Here is a 22740-nt window from a genome sequence, read left to right on the forward strand (position 1 = left end):
CTTGATTTTTCTGTAGAAACACACATATATAACCTCATAATTCCTATCTTATGTACATATATTTTATTTCCCTACTTAAGAAATCATTTTATGATGGTGGCAAAACTCAGGTGGTTTTCGAAAGGAGGTTCTCTCAACAATATTTGATAAGACATTTGGAAAAGTCTTAGAGGATCTTGGTGGCTTTTGGGGGGATGAATGAGTCTGGCGATGTTTGCTCTGCACTGGTTATCATAACAAAACCAAGGAAGAGGAACTCTAAATATGAATCTTTTATAAACTTAGGGCTGCCCGTATTGGCCCAGATCAGATGACTGAAAATCGGTGAGGTTAGGATTTCAGACTGAATTAAAATTTTTGTTATTTCCCAGTTGCAAAAATGTGATTTTTGTTTTTTTCACAAGGAAAAGACAGACTTCTTGGCTCCAAGTGAACAGAATTTTAGTCAATGAGATATAGATGGACCATCAACATGGGAATCAAGTTTCTATTCGTAAGTGGACGGCATTCAAAATTGCAGAAAGGGGCTGTGCAAGTGCATTTGTGGTTTTAATCAAACCCAAAGCACATGAACAATGATTCTGAGTGATTAACGAGCCCATAACCACGTCAGGGTTTCAGCCACCGTAACATGACAAGACACAAAGGAAGCGGCGCGCATTTACAAACAAGTGGTTGGCTCCCAGAGAGCTGGGAACTGAGTGCAGGCTGCTCATCAGATGAGACGAGAGCAGTTTATTGAATATTGACTACACGCAAGGCGCTGTCTTAACACTGTAAACAGTTATCCCACTCAGTCTTCACAATGGTCTTCTGGGTAGTTATCCCAATTTCGCCCCTTCTGACTGCATAGTTTGGGGAAAGTTACTTAACCTCTTCTGCCTTGGGTTTAGTGCCTGCAAATGGTCCAAAAATGGAGTCTGGCATTCATTTCTTCACTATGTGCCAGACACTGTTCCAGGCACTTGAGATGCCACAGATCTCTGCCCTTTTGGAGTTCCCATTTATGGTGGTTAATTTTATGTGTCAACTTGACTGGGCTAAGGGATGCCCAGATAGGTGGTAAAACATTATTTCTGGGTGTGTCCGTGAGGGTGTTTTTGGAAAAGATTAGCATTTGAATGGGTAGACTGAGTAAAGAAGATTGCCCTCACGATGCCAGTGGGCATCATCCAATCCTTGGGCCTGAAGAGAACAAAAAGGCGCAGGAAGGGTGAATTTGCTCTCTGCTTCATTTGAGGCTTCCATCTTCTCCTGTCCCCCAGCACTGGCCCTCCTGGTTCTTGGGCCCTTGGACTCGGACTAAATTTCACCACCAGCTTTCCTGGTTTTGTAGCTTGCAGATCGTGGGACTTCTCAGCCTTCATAATCTTGTGAACCAATTCCTTTAATAAATCTTTCTATCTATCCATCTGTCTACCTATCTACCTCTCTGTTATTGGTTCTATTTCTCTGGAAAACCCTGACTAACACAGCATTCCAGTGAGTAGAGACTGACAGTTAACAATAAATAGAGTAATTCAGCTGCGTGGTGTGTCACAGGGAAAAGAGAAAAAGGAGAGCGAGCTAAAGGATATATACAGGACCAGGGAGGGGTAGAGGTGCAGATTGCAATGTTAAATAGGGTGCTAGGAATAAGGCTCACCTAGAAGGACCTTTGAGTGAGGACTTGAAGGAGGGGAGCGAGTTAGCCTCATAAATATCTGGAAGAAGATTGTTCTAGAAAAAGGGACCAGCCAGTGGAAGACAGGACTGACTGGCTAAAGCCCGTGCTTTAGAAAATCTATTGAAACAACACATGGGCACCTGGGTCCTGGGGGATATGGTGCTCAGAGCTGGCACAGCATTACCCACAACCCTTGAATATCTACTCTTACAACTTGCACCGCTTAGGCCCCAGGGAAATGCTTCTCCACAGCTCTTGCCCTGTGTCCTGGAAACACGAGTCCCCTGCATTCCAAAGCCCAAATGTTGGTGGGCTAAGCTTCAGCCTGCGTCAGGGGCCGAGAGGGCTGAGCAGCAGAAGCACAGAGGTAAGAGAAAAGACTAATCAATTATCAAATCCTCATCATGAATGTGGTGGATTATTGCGTGATGAAATTTCTTTTCTTTTCCCAAGGATGTCAAATATCTATCTTCTTCCTCCTCTTCGTAGTCTAATTCTTGATCTGGACGTTCTCACAAACTAGTGCGGTATTTACACGTGGTGGTTGAAGCAGATTTTTCAATATTAAACAATTCTTGTGACTCTTAAGTTTGAGGATACATAGGCATAAGCAAAACACATGTGAAGCGTTGTACCAGTTCTTTCCAGGGGCAACTAGATGAGCTTTGAATCGTACCTTGCAAAATAGCTGAATTTTTATTAAAATACTTAAGATGCCTCAATGAAAATTCCCAAACATTTTGGCTTTACTTACTTGATATTTATTTTAAATTGTGATATTAATAATCATGTTTTATTTTTTGCCTCATAACTTTTGGGGGAGGGATTTCACTCAAAAATGTGTCTTTATCAAAAAATTTGTAAGAAAAAAAGATGGGCCCTCTGTAAAAAGAGGGGATGAGGCCTCCAAACAGCAGGGAGGAAGGCCTTATAATTTTAAGAGCTAATTCTGAATAATTTAAAGGAAAAATAACTCCTGAAAACATGAAAAACTTTTGATTTTCAATTATTTACATTTAATTTACACTTTGATGAAAATATCTTAGGGGCTGGCCCTTGGAGTGAAGTGGCTAAGTTCATGCCCTCCACTTCGATGGCCCAGGGTTTCGCCGGTTCGGATCCTGGGCGCAAACCTAGCACCACTCATCAAGCCATGCTGAGGTGGCGCCCCCATATAGGAACTAGAGTGACTTACAATTAGAATATACAACTATGTAGTGGGGGGCTTTGGGGAGAAGAAGAAGTAAAAAAAAGAGAAAACAAAATTTTTTGTACTTTGACTATGACTGCATTTTAATTGTTAATGCTCAGATTATTACTGTCAATATGACACAAATTACGTAAAAATTGTTATAACATCATGATTTTACAGAAATGTAGGCAAGGAAAATGAACATTATGGGATAAGTACGAAACGATTTATGAATGTCTTTATTTTATTGCTCATCCAAACATCTCCAGTCCACCAACAGAACACAAAAACATCGCAATAATTATGAAACGCAGTCTTCTTTGATATTTTCCAGACTTTCAGTCACATAAAAAACATAGCTTTATTCCTAGCTTGTAATTATACATGTTTATTTTTTATGTTTATTTTACTCATTTTTACACATTATTTTTAATTATGAAGCCCTATCTGTTAAGAGAGTAGATTCTGTTTAGAGTTAGTGGTCTTGATTTGGAATTTCAAATTTAGACATGTGGTATGTGGGCCTTCATTTGCCCTTGCTCCCTGGGTCCCATGGGTGTGAGTGGAGGGCCTGGTCTAAGACACAGCCTGGAGGCTGTGCCATCAGCCCCAAAGGCCTCATGGGGAAAATTTGCCCTCCCCACACCAGACTTGGTGCAAAGCCAAAGAATCAGTCTCTGAAGTTGTAGTCAAGGACTCAGGGCCCCCTGCAGGCCATGCTCTCATGCATATCTGCATTCCTAGACCAGGCATCTCCATTCAGAGGCCTCTTCATTGAAGGCCTTTGGCAGAGGCTCTCTCCAGGCACCTCTGCCAAGGCCTCCTTATCAGGAGAGAGCGAGCCTTGAAGATACTTTTCTTCACTCTGAGTCAGTACTCAGTACTTCCCCACTCCCAGCCCTTCCCTCTCCCTTTCTCCCCATAGAAAGGCAGGTCCATAAAATGACAGGAGCCTTTTGTTCCAAGCTCCCCAGGCTTGAGGCGAGCCCACGTCTTTGCAGATCCAACTTACCCACACTGTTCCATGAGGAAAAATGGAACAGGAGTGAGTCAGCACTTTCTCCTGCCTAGCCTCGTGTTTACACTATGGCAGGAAATGATTAAAGCCTTGACTATTGCTTTCATCTTGGTTTGTTGTCTTAATCAACTACTTCAACACGTGTCAGCTCAGCTCTCTCAGCTCAGCTCAGCTCTTGACAGGCATGAGGTCCTGGAGGTCTTGCAGGTCACTGAGGGCACTTCAATCTCTGAGTGAAATGGGAAGCCAGTGAGCAAAGAAATGACATCATCTGACTTGTGTTATAAAACAATTTTGCTGGGTGCCACGTTGAGAAGAGAACATAGGGAATATGGAAAGAGAGAAGCAGGGAGATGGACTCACATTCTCCAGACTGTGAGGCCCGTATGGTATTCTATAATTCTATTTTTTAAGGAAATATTCAGAATTTAAACCACATTCTTTTCAATAATCCCTGTATCAAAGAGAAAATAAGAAGGAAATTTTGAAAATATTATGTATTAAATGAGAATGAAAGCAACAAACTTTGTGAGTTGCAGCCCAAGCAGTGCTTAGAGGGAAATTTATAGCATTAAAATGTTCATATAAAGAAAGAGAAGTTTCTCAAGCCAATGGCTTAAGATGTAAGAATAAGAATCAATTAAATCTAAAGCAAGAAGAAGAAGTAAAATAATAAAGATAAGAGCAGAAATCATTGAAGTTGAAAACCTAAAACAATACAGAAAATTTTTTAAAAAGCTGCTCCTTTAAAAAAATCAGTCAAATTGATGAGCATCTGGACAGACTAACGAAGAAAAAGAGAAAGCAAAAGGTGCTTGTGTTAATAATGAATGAGAGGACATCACTACAGACCACACGGGTATTAAAGCAATAATAAGAAAATGTTACAAAAACTTTATGTCATAAATTCCACAACTGAGATGAAATAGACCAATATTTGAAAGACATAAACCACCAAGCTTTATGAAAAAAGAAAGATAAACCAGAATAGCCCTATTATCTATTAAAGAAACTGAATACACAGTTAAAAACCGCCCAAGAAAGACAACTTCAGATCCAAATGGCATCGCTGGGGAGTTCTACCAAACATTTAAGGAAGAAATAATAATTCTGTGCAAATTCTTCAAAAAAATAGAAGAGGAGTCACCATTTTATGAGGCCAGAGTTACCCTGATACCAAATGAAAACCAGAGTTCCTTATCTCTCATGAACATAGATGCAAGAATGCTCAGCAAAAATACTAACACATTTAAATTATCAATGTGTTAAAATAATAATACAGCATGGCCAAATGGGGTTTATCCTGGGAATGCAAGATTGGTTGTATATTTGAATATCTAATGATATATCAACACACCACCATATCAACAGACTAACTAATAAAAACGCTTTAACTATCTCAATAGATGCAGAAAAGCTTTTGACAACATTCAATAACCTTTCATGGTAACAACTCAAAAGAAACTAGGAATAGAAGGGAGTATCTACGAAATAAAGGGAAACTACACGAAAAACTTATAGCTCACATGATACTTAGTGATGAAAGACCAAACGCTTCCCCCCTAAAATCAGGAACAAGGCAAAGATGTCGTCTTTCACCATTCCTATTCAGCATCATACTGGAGATCCTAGCACAGTGGTAGGCAAGAAAAAGAAATAAGATGCATACAGATTGGAAAGGAAGAAATAGAGCTGTCTCTATTCACAGATGTTTTGATTGTCTGTGTAGAAAGTCCCAAGATATCAACCAAAAAAATCTCCTAAAACTAATAAGTGAGTTTATCAAGATGGAGGGCACAAGGTCAACATACAAAATGAATGGTAAATCTATATGCTAGCAATATACAATTGGAAATAAAAAAAATTTTTAAGTACCATTTATAGTAGTGCCAAAAAACACTGTAAAATATTTATGCCTAAGTCTAACAAAATATATGAAGGATTTGTATCCTGGAAACTAAAAACATCGATAAAGAAAGCAAACTAGATCTAAATAAATCAAAAGATATACCAAATTGAAGGATTGAGACTCAATATTTTAAGATATGAATTCTTCCCAAACTTTTTCTAGATTGAATGCAATGCCAATCAAAATCCTACAAGAAAATTTTTTGTAGAAATTGATGAGCTGATTCTAAAATTTATGTGGAAAAGAAAAGAAATTTGAATAGCCAATGTTATTTTGCAAAAGAAGAACAAAGTTGGGTAGCTCATGTTCCCTGATATCAAGACTGATTATAAAGCTATGGAAAAAAAGAAGACTGTGGTATTGCATATAGATAAACCCATAGAACAATGGAATAGATTAGAGTCCATAAATAGATCCACACGTATATGGCCAATTGATTTCCAGCAAAGGCAACTGAGTGCAGGGAGGCTAGTCTTTTCAACATCACCATGCATGCAGAAAAAAAGAGCTTCAACCTATACCTCACACTTCCACAAAAATTAACTCCAAATGGATTTTAGACCTAAAATAAGAGCTAAAACTGTAAAACTTCTGGAAGAAAACGTAGGAGAAAATCTTTGTCATTTCTTAAATATTTCACCAGAATTACAATTCATAAAAGAATAAACTTGATAAATTGGCCTTTAGGAAAATTTAAAACTTCTGCTATATACAGGACGTTGTGAAGAGAATTAAAAAGTCAAGCCACACACTGGAAGAAAATATATACTAATCATATGTCTGACAAAAGACTTGTTTCCAGGCTACATAAAACACTTTTATAACTCAATAATAAGAAAACTAACAACCCGATTAAAAGAAATGGGCAAAATATTTTAAAAGACACTTCGCCAAAGGCAACATCTGGATGTCAAATAAGCACATGAAAAGATGGCCAACATCATTAGTCATTAGGGAAATGCAAATTAAAACCTCCAGATACCACTCTACATCTGATAGAATGGCTAAAATTTAAAAACAAAGTGACAGATCTGGGTGCTGGCAAAGATGTAAAGAAACTGGAACTCTCATACGCGGCTGGGAAGAAGGCAAATGGTACCACCTCTTTGGGACACAGTTGGACAGTTCCTTACAAAGTTAAACACACATGCACTTACCATGTGATGAAGTCTCCTCCTCGAGAAACAAAAACTTATGTTCACACAAAGTCCTGGACATGAACGTTTATAGCAGCTTTATAGATAAGTGCACAGAACCAGAAACTGCTCAGATGTCCTTTGCCTGGTAAGTGCATCATCCAACTGTGGCACATTTACACCGGGGAATCGTACTCAGGCATTACAAGGAGTAAACTCTTGACGTATGCAACAACACACGTGAATCTCATCTCAAATGCGTTATGCTCAGTTAGAATGAAGGCAGGCTCAAAGTCCAATCCTTTCACGTAACATTCTGGACAAGGTGAAATTACAGAGACAGAAAACAGGTCACCAAGTTGGTGACAGGGCTAGGGTGGGGGAAAGGGATTTTTGGGGTGATGGAGTTGTTCTTTATTTTAATTATAGTGGTTACATGACTTATGAATTTGTCAAAACTCATAGAAATATATGCTAAAAGGAGAGAATTCTACTATACATAAATTTTTAAAAAGTGAGTAAAAACACATGGTATATATATATATAATGGAATATTAGGCAGCCTTAAAAAAAGAAAGAAATCCTGCCATTTGTGACAACATGGATGAACCTGAAGGACATTATGGTAAGTGAAATAGGCCAGTCACAGAAGGACAAATACTGCATGATTCCACTTGTATGAGGAATCTAAAACAGTCAGACTCATAGAAGCAGAGGGTCGGATGGTGATTGCCAGGGGCTGGGGGAGGGGGAAATGGAGAGAGATTAGTCAAAGGGTACAAAGTCTCAATTATGCAAGACCAACAAGTCCTAGGGATCTACAGTACAGAATGGTCCTTATAGTTAATAATACTCTATAATATACTTAAAATTTTGCTAAGAGGGTAAATCTTATGTTAAGTATTAATGCCACACACAAAAAATAATAATAAAGAAGGTGGGAGTAGACATTTGAAGGTGATGGATATGTTTATGGCATAGATTGTGGTGATGGTTTCACAGGTGTATGCTTATTTTCAAACTCATCAAGTTATATACATTAATTATATACAGCTTTTTGTATGTCAACCATACCTCAACAAAACAGTTTAAAATTTTTTTTTAAAAAAACACAGAGAATGAATCTGTATGTGGAAGGATCCCTGCCACTTGGTAAGGACTTATTAAAATTGGCTGCTATGGAAGTATGTATGGAGCCGTCAATAATATTTACCTTGTATTTGATCTGTGAACCAGGACACAGGCTAATTTCCAACTCAATAATTACAAATTACCTCAGAAATGTCCTGACTACAGATAAAGCCCTGAAGATAGGCCAAGAAAATCTGGACTGGTCAGCAAGTTTTGTACCTCTCAGACCACCATTTGTTTCTCGTCAACGAGAGCATTTCCAAAGGAGAAACAGCATTTTTCGATTCAGCATCAAAACCAGAACACAGCCGTGGTCGCCAAATAAATATTTCATATATAAGAAAACAACCCAGAAATGTTGTAAATGGAATTTAGAGAGTCTCGAAGCAGCTGTGCGTCACATGGAACTGGAACAATAGAGATGATGGCACCCAGAGAAACAAAGAAACACAAAGTATCCATCAGTTAGGTATAATTTTCTCAATCCTTTAAAAAGTCCAGCTTTCCAAGTATTGTTTTGGGGTAGACTGTGAACTCTGGGATGGGCATGGACTATAAACGTGTTTATCATTCATTCATACTCCCTGGCACATATTGCCGCTGAAAGTTTGTTGCATTAAAGAAAAGATGGATACAGCTGAACAATGAAGAAAGGCCATCATTGTTTCTAAACATCAGCATGTGCCAAGGGCACAAGTTGGGTTGCATCCACCGTCCCAGCATCGCCCTAACTTTGAAAGTGGAGCCCACAGGTCCTGTGCCAGACTCAGCTTATCGGGCCAGGAAGCATCTCACCACACACATTCACTCCTGAATGAATCTCAGACCTTTGCTCGAGCAGGACTAACTTCCATACAGAACTTTCAAGATCCATCTTTGGAGTCCCCCACCGAATTCCCCTGTTTTTTCATCCTGAGGCAAATCCATAAATTTCCAAGCCTTCCAAGGATGTAGTAGTGGGGTGGGACTTACGAGGGTCTTGTTAGGGTGAGAGGATGGTCTGGAAGCCACCCTGTAGAGGGCCACGTGGGAGGGCTGTGGAAAGAGTGTGCGTGGCTCCAGACTGAGGCGGGGACAGAGGGAGAATATAAAGCTCTTCTGCATCAGAGGTCCCAGGAGGTGGCCGCAGAATGCGCTGGGAGTAGTAACCCCAGGGTCAGCTGGGGCATGGGAAGAGCCGCATGGATGCTTTCCCCCCAAATTTGACTAAACCTTTGAGGGCAACAAGCCCACCTTCTCTCTCTTTGGCCTCAGCTGCAGCTAGCGCAGTGCTGAGGACATAGCAAAGGCTTAACAATTCCTTGATAAATTGAACCAAATTAGAACATCATGCTGAAGTTGGCCAAATTTGTCAGCTAAACTAAAACCGGACCGCGTTGGGTGGAAAGCACTGATTTAATTCAAACTATCATTTTTCCCCTATTCTGACCACTTCTCGGGGGGGCCCTGAGAGTGGAAGAAGGTTAGTTCTTGTCAGGAATCAAAACTAAGAGACATTTACAGTGATGAGACAGTGTGGTGCGGAGATGGCAAACAGCTTAGAATCGGACTGCTGGTGTGGTTCGACTGAGAGGACTGCCCAGACATCAGTGCTGACAATGGTGCTATAGTCAAATGCAGATTCCGTGGGGAAAACACACCTTGATGGGTTAGCAATGTCTATCATGGGTCAAGGAGAGAGGCGTGATGGCCCTCACACTCATACAGTCAGTCCTGCTGGTGGGAAGAGCAGGACCTGTAGCTGGCCATGTGGCTTTGGCAGGTTACTTTGGCTTTTGGGGTCTTAACTATATAACAGTTCAAACTAAATTCCCTTTAAAGTCTCTTCCAGCTCCAAGAAGAGAAGGGAGTTTGAGGCCCTTTCTATTTAAATGAGCTCTCTAAAACTTGTCCTTAGCTCATTGTTGTTATTGAGAGGATAACATGCTAAAAGTAAGAGTGACTGTGAACAAGGCATTATCAATTTCCTGCTTGTGCTGGAAGCTTCTAATTCTGTCTGTCCAGATCTGCTCTCTTCCTTTCTTCACCCCGCTCCCTGCCCCGGGGGCCAATCTGTTTCGCTCTCATCAACCAGCCTCCTTGCCACCTGGCTTCCAGATGGGTTTGGGCAATGGGGACCTTGGCGAGAAATAGGAGAGAAGGCAGGGAAGGGAAAAGGAAGGGAGGAAAGGAAGAGGGAGAAGCTGGCTCCCTCCCTGCAGGGTTGCCATGGTCCCCCGATGAGGTCATTGCCTCTCTAAAACTGGACTTCTCTATGAGACTCTCCCTCTGGATTCTGCTAACCGCTCCTTCCTCAGGCCCTCCAGGCTAAGGGGTAGTAACAGTCCCCTGATGCAGTATTCCCGTGGTCCCCACCTGCACCTACATAAATAGTCCCTTTCTTAAATATCTTTGAATTATCCTAATTTGACAGTGACATCTGTTTGCTGTTGGGATGCTGATCCAGCATTGCAGTGCCTTATACAAATCAGTAAATAGTAAATGTTTGTTTCATTAATGAAATATATATATAAGGTCTATATCTGCTCAGATGGCTGTATCATCTTTGAAGAAGTCTGACAAAGGTTGTGGAGAGCAGGGATAGAGACGAATTGTAAGGTTTCTGAATGAGACAAACATCCTGGACCAGAGAGAAGGATGTGGTGCTTTAGACCAGCTTGGCTCTTCCAACGTGGCTGTTGCTCTCTAAGCCTCTGTTGGTATTACTGTCGAAAGCTTACCAGGTTTTACTCTCCCTGATCAATCTATACCTATCTATCTGTCTATCTATCTATCTATCCATCCGTCTATCATCTACCTGTCTATCATCTACCTCTCTATCATCATCTTTACTTACTAATCATTTCCCTAAAGGGATAATCTGACGGATGCATCTGGAGTGTCCTTACAGTCACCCTACAGTTCCAGCATCATTCTTATCCAATGAGTCTTAGATGGAGAAGCCAACTTTTCCTCCTTTAAAAGCTGCTTTTCTCAGAAAGGGACATCAGATGGAAGTGTCACATGCAGGTGTTTTGAGGAGTCCTGAACTGTCCAGTCCAAATGGATGCAAAGACATGAAAAACAGGCGAGGGGAGGAGTGGGAAGGCAAGCAGTCAATATAGCGGTCCATCCTTACAATCCTTCAGCCACCTCTTCCCTGGCCTAAGACACAACTCCCCGCCAGGCCCTCCCACTACCTAGCGTCAGCTGGCCTGGAAGACCAGGGCAAGGAGTAGACGTCTTGGGGCTCCTATTTGCATGGGTTTTTCTGCCCCTGCTCAATTTTTTGCCCCTAATTTCAAGTTCTCCTGTTTTCTGACAAAAGGGAAATGAACATAATAACTTTGAGTTACCAAACTTTTATATTCCAGGTTCTATGTTACAATGGCACACAACATATCTCGGTTATCAGGTTTCCAATTTCTAAATGGAAAAAGCACAAAACCAAAAAACATTGTCACAGAACTAGAAATAAGCTAATGGAAGACCATTGTCAGGCACTTGGGGAATTTCTCCATGCCAATAGGACTTCCTTGAGAAAATGATCCCAGCCTCAAATGCTCTGTCCTTTGAAACAAAGTAAACAGAGCCAGTAGGCTGAACCCAGCAGGACATCTGAAGAAATGCAATCAGAGGAGAGCAGCAGAGTATCCATTCAGTTATTCATCCACTCATTCATTCTTGCACTCAAGAATTATTTATTGAACACCTGCTATGGGACAGGCTCTGTGCTAGATTCCAGGATATGATGGTGAACAGAATCACAAACACGGCCTCTGCTTTCATGACACTTGTCATTCAGTAGGCAGTGGAAATTGGTATGGCAAGCTTCCAAAAAAGATGGACATCAGTTAATTTTTCTGTTGGAGAGGAGATCTCAGCTCATCTTGGGGTAGATACGCTTCGTTCTGGGAAAATCACAAAAAGGCCTTAAAGATAAACATAAAGTAAGTGCCCAGTCACTGTCTTGGAGGAGGGACGGGGCGTGCCTCAGTGACTCTGCTATCCATCTCCTCTTCCCTGTTGATGTCTGGAGCTTGAAGATGGGTGACTAGTTGGATAGGTGGAATTGGACTGAGGTCAGAAGTCCCCTGGGGAGGACAGGATCAAGACATCCTCCTTTACAGGGTCAAAGTTATAGCAACATAATGGGTCAACTAGATTAGTCCTCCTGAGTTCAAAGATCATGAAATGGGCATTGTTTTATTATTGCTTTTAAAAGTCAAGTCTGAGATCCCATATGTCAAAGTAGAAACCACACAGTCTCAGGCATTCTTGGCTCCCTCCATGTCCACCTTCCTTATTTCCAGCCATATGGTGTCCAGGTCTGTCTGAGAACAGAGCATTTGAGGGACCTCTTCACTATCTTCAGTCCCCGCTCGCCCATGACACAGTCATCTGCTCCTTTTATGTCCAATCACTTTCACCAGCTGACATCTGGTGGACTTGTTTGCGTGTTTTCTGCCTGTTCCACTAGGATGCCATCTCCACGAAGACAGGGACCATATGTATTGTGGTCCTCCTGCAACCACAGTATCTAGAAGAGTGTTTGGCACATGTTTTGGGTTCAGTTGACTTGTGCTTTATAAATAAGATAAGGAGTGACTTGTCACTGATGCCGTGTTCACTGCCCAGGCCTCCATGGACCCTGAAGGCAATCACCCTCCTGCTCCGTGTTGTGTGAGGGGGGATCAGGCTCAGGATGGCATAAGCGTGGGCCCAGGTCCCGACTCATCTGCTCACTACGGTCATCCTCACTCCACCACATCCCAGGGGTGACAGAGAAGGGGTGGCCGCAGGGCCCTGCTCCTCCCAGAACCCCAGCTAGCATCCCCTCCACCATCTTGGGGGAAATGTCTCCTCTCAACACCACCATAGCTCCAAAATCACTCACCTCCCCCCGCCCCATACTCACGTAATCTCTTTAATGTGTTTAAGCTTTTGAAAGAAAAGCCAGGGAAGAGAGTTGCGTTCAGACCTGTCTCCATTCACCCTGAAACATTGAATCCTCTTAAACAGGAACTAGAGGGCCTGGCGACCATTTTGGACCTGGGAAGGGGAGAATCACGGAGGAGAATGGCTCAAGGAGGACAAGCTGGTAAAGACTGTCAGGTAGTGCCAAAAGATCACAACAGAGAAAGACTGGCCAGTATCCCCTGGATTTAGCCCCCAGGATAGATTGGGACCTGGGAGAGCTGAGTGTGGGAGGTAGCGGTCACAGAAACCAGGGTGTGGCAGAGAGAGAAATGTGTGGGAATGAGGAGGAGGGCAGGGAGATGGAAGGGGGGTGACTAATTCAGGAACTCAGCTCAAAGTGAAGCCAAGTGTGATGGGAATGGCAGGAGAGGGACCTGGGGGGATGGAAAAAAGATTGTTTAATTTAAATTAAAAATGAATTTTTTTTTTTTAAGATGAGAGTCCAGAGCATGTCTGAATGTTGGAGAAGAATCTATCAAGAGGGAGACACTGCAGTCGCAGGAGATCAGAGTCGAGCACTGGTCTTGAGCCTGAGGGGGCGGTTCTTGGTGAAGGTAACAGGATGGGCGTGGACGCAGGTGTGTGTGCCCATCTGCCATCTGGTGGCTCCATCTGCCTTGTAAAATGAGGCGGCGTCTCCTGAAGTGAGAGGGGAAGTGGAGGATGGTGGTGAGGGGCCACGGGCAGTAGAGTGTGAGAGCATGGACAGGCTGATAAACCATTACGGAAAACCGCAGGGAGCTGAGCACGAATCACACATGGGATGGTAGGCTGGAGGGGCGCATTTTGCTCGTTGATAATCTGGGATTAAAAACTTCTGCCTTTTTAATTCTTATCTATATTCTTAGCCATGCATTTACCTGTTTGACAAATATTTACTGTGGGCCTACTCTGTGCAGACTCTGTGACAGGCAGGAGCAGATGAGAAGAGAGTGGTGGGGAGACGGTAGGCCAGCGTGGTGGCGGGCTTGTTGGTGTGAGTTGGGGGGGGGGGGGGGGCGTGACCAGATCATGGAGGGCCTTGGAGGCTGTGGGAAGGACTTAGGATTTTACTCTGAGGAAGCTGTCTATCTCAGAGCTCCCAACGATCTACATCCCCAGGTTACTCCAAAGACACTCCACTTCCCACCATGAGCGTTCAGGGCCAGCTACTCGCCATGGCTTTCAAGAATTTTCAGTCTCTAGCTAATCTCCATTGTATCTTGTTATTCATTTCATTGTTGGTCGGATAACAGAAGGACTTTGTGTATTTAATTGCTTTCTTATTTCTGTTCAAAATTAAGAATTTTCCTGGAGCATCCCAGACAGTAAAAGGAATGCACTCATCTTTTCTTTAAAAACATAGGTGTGGTTGAGTGAAACTAGCCCATGATTTAATTATAAATATTTGGAATAGTTCTCAAACTTCTCTTAGTTTAACAAGGAAGGCGATCCCAGTGGTAGCTAGAAAGACTGGAGAATAGAAAGCATTAAGCCTTGCAGTGACCAAACATGAAATTTTTAATATATTTTGTGAAGTTATTTTAAACTTATCAGTCACCTAATAAAATGACTCATTGTTCTTATCATTTTATTTGTCATTCACCCATGGGTATTTGTCTTAGATGTGTCACTCATTATCTCTTTCCACCTACAAACAGCCTCTGCTCACAGGGCCGGCGTAGGCGGTCATGTTTCTACCAGGTGACACCCCCATGTGGGAAGAGCTGCTTGGACCAGAGTGTATATACTTGCCCCAAGATATCCAATCAGGGCCTGATCCCAGATCTTTGGATCTGGATACTGAGAGCCTTAGATAGTTGGTTGAGTTCCAATGTAGACAGACAGCTGCATACATTTGTGGCAGCTGGACACAGCACAGCCATATACAGCAGCCCTATGTGAAATCTGGGGCTGGTGGCCACTTGGGCCACATATGCCCAGAGAAAGCCCGCCTGCAAGGAGGAGAATGGAGCAATGAATGGAAAGGAGGAGAGAGAGAGAATAGACTAGAGGGAACAGGAGGCAGCCTTGCTAACATGTCGTTCCCCACACCCAGCACCACCTCCCGCACGTTATTTCCTGTCCTGAGGCTTTGTGGTCCAGCCATATATACATCATTTACTTAACAGTCAAATTATTTCTCTTCTTGGCCATCAAATAATCTCTGCCTGAGAGAATATTGCTTTCCCAATTTGGAGGAAGAATTTGTTTGTGTGTTAAATTTATTGGCTTCCAATTCTATATTAATTTTATTTCACTTTTATCATAAACCCTTATGTGCTTAGCTCTTCATGATTTTTAAATTTTAAATTTTGTACATTAATAATTTTACAACTAAGATTGAAAACCACACCTCCATTCATAACAGGTATGCTCTGTGTTTTCATATAATTTTACTGAGAATTTTGGGACATGGGATGGTTAGGAAGATATTTTACTTTTGTGTGTGTGTGTCTGTGTGTGTGTGAGGAAGACTGGCCCTGAGCTAACATCTGTTGCCAATCTTCCTCTTTTTGCTTGAGAGAGATTGTCCGTGAGCTACCATCTGTGCCAATCTTCTTCTGTTTTATGTGGGATGCCAGCGCTAGGTCCACACCTGAGATCCTAACCTGCGAACCCTAGGCAGAAGCGGAGTGCGTGAACTTAACCACTACACCCCTGGGCCAGTCCCTGTTTTGCTTTTTAAACTCACTTCTTACCTCCACTTGCAAGATAATTTCATCTCAAGGAAGATGATTTTAAGGCATCCACAACATGTAAGATGTTGCACAAGCATGCGCTGATTCTTCCAGTGGAATCGTTTTATAATTATGCACAGTGACTAAGGCTTGTGTTCCTGGCCCAGATAGGCAAACCCACCCTAACCCATTCATCATCACGTTCTCAAATTCCCCACCCTGCTGAGCTGACCCCGATATTCGGCTTGGTCAAAGGGGAAAAAAGAAGTCAGAACTCATCTGGTAAAAGCTAGAAATTATTTTAACCAAATGGTAATGTTAAATATGCATGGAGCCTCCTAAAGAGCATAATACTTCCTGAGACCACAGCACAAACAGAAGGCTTGCCAAACGGGAGACTGGGGGACTGGGGGTCCAACCACTCAATGCAGAGTCCAGGTTTTAGTCACTGGAGATGGTTAGAAAATAAATACAACTCAAGTAACAGAGAAGGAAACAAACATCTATTAAGTAGTAGGTGCTAGTTTTCAAATTACAACTTTGCTTAAACCTTCCTTAAATCTCAAGAAAACTCTAATCTGTGGGTACGCAAACTTTTTCTCATAGGGCGAGATAATAAATATTTTAGGCCTTGCAAACCACAGACGGTCTCTGTTGCGTATTATTGGTTTTTTGCTTGTCTCTTTGTTTGTTTTGTTTACAACCTTTAAATTTGAGAAACTATTCTGAGCTCACAGGCCATGTAAAAGCAGGCTGGAGTCTCCAATGGCAAGTTTAGACATTTCCAGTTATTTAAGGTTTTTCAGTGACGGACATGTCGCTATTGTCCAATGAGGCTTATTTGATAGTTGGACTCTTCTACAACTCTTTGTCATATTTAGCCAAATTTTCTTTTCCTTTAATTCCAACCCAGGTCTACTTCCAACCTCTAGAGTTGGCCAACTTGCTTCTTCCTCAGAGCCTAGGAAATAGATGAAGTCTTCTTTAGGAAAACAGCCCCATTAATTTCCTCCTAACTTGATATGAAATGGTTTTTAGATCCACGTGGTTCCTAAAACATGGCCTCCAGAATTTACACAGTAAATTAATGTGACCCCTGTGGACTCACTTGAACTATTATGTGACCTGATTTAGACAGAATATTGGAAATAATACCACCTATGCTTAGAGTCAGTGTTTTTGTTTTTGTTTTGGCTGCTTTATCATCTGGGGTTTGTAGCAATTTCCATCAAAATTGCAAACGTTGATTTTTAATGAAAGTTCAGGTTTCTATAATCAAATACAGTCTAAGGTTCCAGGCAGGGCTTGAAAATCATTGCATGAGGGAATGCCAGTGAATTCTTTGTATCTCTGTGCAGTGAGCATAAAATTCTTCTGAGGGAAATGCATCCTTTAGTATATTAAAGGAGCATAAAACCCTTTCGGGGGTGAGGCAGGAAGCATACCCTGTAGCGTATGAAGAGCGGGAACCATAAAGAAGAGGTTGTCTGCATCTCTGTTGTTCCGGGTCTCTCTCTTCCATAGGAGGCCCCAGAACCCAGCCAGGTTTGTGGCCCACACCAGACAGCTCTTGTCTTGTACCTGCTAATGAATTATTTACACCCCAGGAAATACTTTTAGGAAATGTGCGGTCTGCTGGTGCTCCCCACCCACCCCAGCCCCGCCCACAAGGGCCTCATCTTGGCATCTTTCTCTGCTCTCCGATTGCAGGCCAGTGGATGCTGAAACCAGACAGAAATTGGGAGGCGAGGTGGGAAAAATAAAGCAAGCAAACGATGTGCTTATTGGGAAAATTCACTTATATTTAAAGATCTTATCTTCCCCTTGGCATTGTGAAGTGCATTTAAATGGTAGTGTGAAAACTAAGGTGTTTTTTAAACATCCCTTTTTAAAGAATCTTTCTTTCATGTACAAGAGCCCCAAAAGCTACTTAGAGGGTCCTATCTTATTTTGTAAACTAAAAAGTGAGTAACATATGAACTGGATCTCGTCTGTCCCACTAAGGAATTCTACTATTTTCCCAGGCTGTCAGGATGCTTGCATTTTCTTCACTTTTGTTTGCTGTAGAAAGGGGATTATGGAATTTGAGGAAAATGTCAGCTATCACAGCCTCATCATGAAGACCCTGGAGAGTTACTCGTTTCCTTCCAAGTTTCACCTTCAAATCCATCAGATACATCAGGTGGACACAGTACTGGCATGAAAATAATTGACTCAAGGAGCCTGGACAACATTCCGCCGTTAACTTGTTTACCTAGAATGACAGCCTGCGGGCCCCAGAAAAGTGTCTCTCCCTCATTGCCACCACTGCATTTCTTAGGCTGAAACCTTTATGAGAGAAGACAAACCCCTCATTCCACAGAACTGCCTGAGGACAGAGGAGCCAAGCACATGGAAAGGACAACATGTCTTAAAAATAACTAGAATAAAGTGTTTTTAAAAAAACTCTCTTGTGCTGCAGCCAAGAGAGGTAAGATGCTTATATTTTTAGGAGTGAATACTGAGGTGGCAGAAAAGGGCAAAGGAGTTTTTAAAAACTGGATTTTAAAATCATTTGGGACCTAAATCTTACTCAATCTGGAAGTATACTGGATGTGTCCCCATGGAGGCAACTAGTCCATTTTTGACACAGGTTTGGAAAGATTGTCTCCTTCGGTAGAAAGCTCTCAGTCCGCGGCTAGTTCATTGCTAGATTCACAGCATCCCCATCATTTCCATAGTTCAGCAACATTCACAGGAAGAACACACACACCTTTCCATTATTGTCAGATTATGTAGAGTACATATTCTCTGGATACTTCTAAAATGTGTTCATAAACAGCACCTTTGCTCCAAAAAAGTCCCACACACATTTATTGAGTGAACAAGTACAAATTTAGCAATTTTAATCAATGTTCTTGCAGACAAGTGTGGATATGTATATGCATATATACATATATATCTCAAAATTGAGAATTTACAAATAAGATTTGATACATTTGGTCTAGCAGTGGGGAAGTCCATGGAATAAATCTTGAGTAGGATATATTTCCTTTGGTGGTGTTTTTAGTAATTCAATTCTACTGCATAGAAAGAGATCTGAAGCTTAAATTCGGCTAGTTTCAGAGGAGTCCAATGAGAAAAAAGAAAGCGTGTAGCATTCCGTGAAGCAAGCACAGCATGTTTATGCTGTCCCCTGGAATCAGTGGGCATCTGCTGTAGCTGTGTGTTTCTGCTGTCTCTGGGATGTGCTACTATAAGCAAAAAGTGTGGAGAAGCAAAGTTAACAGTAACGTCGATCCTGTGTGTAGTCCAGACCAAGAAGTAGGACTGAGTTCTAGACTGAAGATGCTCAAAACGTCCAGTGTCCATCATGTAGCCTTGCTGACATCCAGGGACAGTAGGGCTTGGGACACCGTCTTTCTTTTCCTGCTCATAACCCCAAGTGCCAGTTAGTCAAGGGGGCCAGGCAGGGTGAGCTTTCAGCGTGACGGTCCTGTGGTTACCACTTTCCCGGAATGGAGACCCCACATTCGTACCAGCCCACATAGTAGTAGGGCGTTCCAAAACCAATGCTGCCAAAGCTGACCGGCTCCTGGCGATACTGGCGATAGTAGCCTGGAAGGGGAGAAGGAAAGAGAGGGAAAGAAAATGTATCTGTGAGATTGTGATTTACAATGAGAAATACATCTATTTGGTCTTCATCCCCATTCCTGGCACAGAGCTCCTAAAACCCTTGGAATTTCCTTAGTGATAAGAGCCATAAAGGTGTCTAGATATTCATAACAAACCTCTTTGGACCACATCTGAGTTTATGTTGATAAGCTGACCTTCGGAAAGCACCTAAGGGTGGGGAATGGTCACCAGAGGAACCAACCGTGTGAGTAGAGGGTTGAGACTTTTGGTCCCGCCTCCTGATCTCCAGGGAGGGGAGAGGGGCTAGAGATTGAATTCAATCACCAGTGGCTAATGATTTAATCAATCATGCCTACGTAATGAAGCCTCCATAAAAACCCAAAAGGACGTGGTTCAGAAAGTTCCAGGTTGGAGAACACATGAAGATGCTGGGAGAATGGCATGCCCTGAGAGGGCATGGTAGCTCTGTGCCCCTTTCCCATACCTTGCCCTAGGCATCTCTTCCATCTGGCTGTTCCTGACTTATATCCTTTCATAATAAACCAGTAATCTAGTAAGTAAAGTGTTTCTTTTGAGTTCTGTGAGCTGCTGTTGCAAATTAAACCAATTAAACCACTCACTGTGGGCAGGCCCTGAGCTGGGAACAGCTGTAAGCAAGATTGCCACCTGGTCCTCACCGAACTTAGGGCCTCCCAACTCACCTAGAACCTCCAGCCTCCAAGGTTTACTTCTTGGAAGCCATAGTAGACTTTTAGACCTTTCAAGTAAATCTCTCAAAGGAAAGAATGTTGTAGCATTCTGACCATCTCTCCCCTCAAGTAGAAGTTATGGCCAACCTTCTCAAAAAGAAATTTTTGGGGGTAACTCAACAACTGCTCTCGTCCCTTTATCCCTTTTACTCTTGTGAGATGAAAGGTTACCTGTCATTCTACCTGTCAATGTAATTTGTTCATCCATATTCAGAGCCAAAACCATGACCACAGTCCCAGAAACACAGTGAAATATAAATAATACTTAGTAACTCCGGAGCACTGCAAGATCTTGAAAAAATGAAGAAATGTGATATATTTTGTGTGCTTAGCATGATGGTTAACTTTATGTATCAACTCGGCTGGGCCATGGTACCCAGATACTTGGTCAAATATTATTCTAGACGTTTCTGTGGAGGTATTTTTTAGATGAGATTAAGATTTAAATGAGCAGACTTTGAGTAAAGCAGATTACTCGATATAATGTGGGTGGGCCTCATCCAATCAGGCCCCAATAGAAAAAGACTGATCTCCCCTGAAGAGGAGGTATTCTGCCAGAAGATGGTCTTCAGACTCAAAGGGCAACATGGGCTCTTCCCGGGGTCTCCAGCCTGCTGGTCTGCCCTGCAGATTTTGAACTTTCCAGCCTCTACAATCTTATGAGTCAATTCCTTAAAGTCTCTCTCTCTCTTTTTCTCTTAGTGGTTGTTTCTCTGGATAACCCTGACTAATACACTTATTTTACTGTTTTGTGTATTTTACTGTATCTTAATTCTTTGTAAATGGGTAATTTGTGTACCAGCCTATGGTATTTGTTTTTCCAAACTAAAAAACTTCATAGATCAGAGTATCTCATGTCTTGAAAATGCCAGATCACTAAGAGTTGAGCACATAATGGAAAAAGGCTGGACCTCATTCAGCTGTTCTGTTTGTTTGTTTGGGGGGCTGGGGGAGCTACTAACAAGTTGTTAGCCTTTGAGGTTAATATACTTGTTCTCAGCTTATGATGCCATAATCAGATAGCTGATACCTTATCTCCTGAAGTATGCGAAGTAGGTATACGGTTGGTTTGCATGTTTGTTTATTTTTTTCTTCTCTGTACTTTTGTGCCAGTCTCCACCCAGCAGGCCCTCCAATCTCTGCATATCTAGTTATCTTTATGACTCTTCTGAAACCTTCCCTGAAAGCCTGCCTCCCTTGAACTAAGACAGTGACTATAATCGGCACAATTACCTGACAACAGGACAAGGATGTGACCTAACTCTTGTCATTATCTACACTTTAAGTTGTTCACTCTCAGTTACCTTTCATATATTGATTTTCTCTTCCCAGTTACGGAGCATGTTCCTGAGAGCAGGGATAAGGTCTTATGTTGCCTTGTATCCCTACCTCCCCTAGGCTCACCCCAACTCCAGCACACAGTAGGGGTATTTTGTTGATTCCTTATTTTTATGATCCAAAATGCTGCCAACATCCATCTTCAAATGGTAAACCAAAGGTAGAGATGGGGTGGATTTCTCCTCATGTTACACCTCGTCTCCCACTCCCCAGTGTAATAGAATCAAGCCTTTGCTCGCATTACCTTGAATGGCAGGGAGGGCTTCTATGTAGGATTGAGGCCCTGTTCTTCCATCAAGGTGTGAATCCACAAACTGGCAGTGGTCTTCCCCTCTTCCCCAGCTGTCCCCAATGCTGTAGAATGTATCTGCATAAAGGAACATAATGGCTCAGTGACTAGTCAAAAAATGCCACAGCTGGTTAGGAGCTTACACAAGATTTGGAGACCATTTAAATTGGGTACTTCACTTCAACTCTATGTGTCATATTTTCCATGTTTAAAAAAAATGATGATAATGGCATTGACTTCGTAAATGTTGTAAGGATTCAGTGAAATCATGTGTGCTAATTACTTCACAAGTGTTCAATAAATGGAAACTATTAATATTATAGGCAGTTTCAGCCTATAAATGGTAGGCCTTTTTACTCCTTGGTTTAAAGAAAGGAATAGAGGAAACTATGATAGTCAGAGACTATATTATGAAATAATTATGAAAGGTATGAAGATCTCTAAAAACAGAAGAACCTATTTTCATACATAACTAGAAGTAGGGGTTGTGTCTGTGGCATGAGACACTGTCCATGGTGCTGATCCACAGCTGCACAGTAGGGCAAAGTTGTTCCTCTCAACCCTGGGACGCTGGAGATGGCTATCCAACCTCTTCCACGGATTCTGAAGCAGGAGAGGAAAAGAGTGGTGGCAGAAGAGAAAAGAAAGAGTAGAGAGAAACACATAGACAGTGGATGTTGACAGAGGCACATACACTGAGGAACCGCCAGAGTGGAGGATGGTAAGGAAGACTTTGTTTTGATGCTGTCTTTAAATGATCACCACTAGCAAGAAAAAAAAAATGACCATGACAAAAGATAGACCAGCTGAGGGAGAGTTCTTTTTTGAAATGTATGTACTAAAAAATTAAAAGTTGTGAAAGTTTTGAAATAAAAAACAAGTTTGTGCAGGTGGGTGAGTCAAAGCCAGCTGGGTAGAGATGGCACTGTGAAATGTTAGTAGTTCAAGGTACTAATGGTATTCTTTGTTTTAATCTTCTACCATGATGAAGACAATGTAATTTTTATTCAGACACAGAACATGTAATACTGTTGATGTATGTTTCACTATCTGCATTTTTTCTCTGTAAAGTTGTGGC

The 22740-nt window shown here is 42.0% G+C and overlaps 1 protein-coding gene across 2 annotated transcripts in view; it reads right to left on the minus strand.

Moving 5' to 3' along the window:
- Positions 1-18496: 18496 nt before the first annotated feature.
- FNDC1 (fibronectin type III domain containing 1) overlaps positions 18497-22740 on the minus strand; it is a 96837-nt gene continuing 92593 nt past the window's right edge. For both annotated transcript variants that reach the window (XM_044761133.2, XM_044761134.2), the window contains exons 22-23: positions 21618-21740; positions 18497-19268 (exon numbers count right to left, since the gene is read on the minus strand). In XM_044761133.2, coding sequence (XP_044617068.2) covers positions 19153-19268; positions 21618-21740 — 239 coding nt within the window. In that variant the 3' untranslated portion in view covers positions 18497-19152. The remainder of the gene's footprint in view (positions 19269-21617; positions 21741-22740) is intronic.

This window comes from Equus asinus, chromosome 1 (assembly GCF_041296235.1).
Source record: "Equus asinus isolate D_3611 breed Donkey chromosome 1, EquAss-T2T_v2, whole genome shotgun sequence".
NCBI lineage: Eukaryota > Metazoa > Chordata > Mammalia > Perissodactyla > Equidae > Equus > Equus asinus.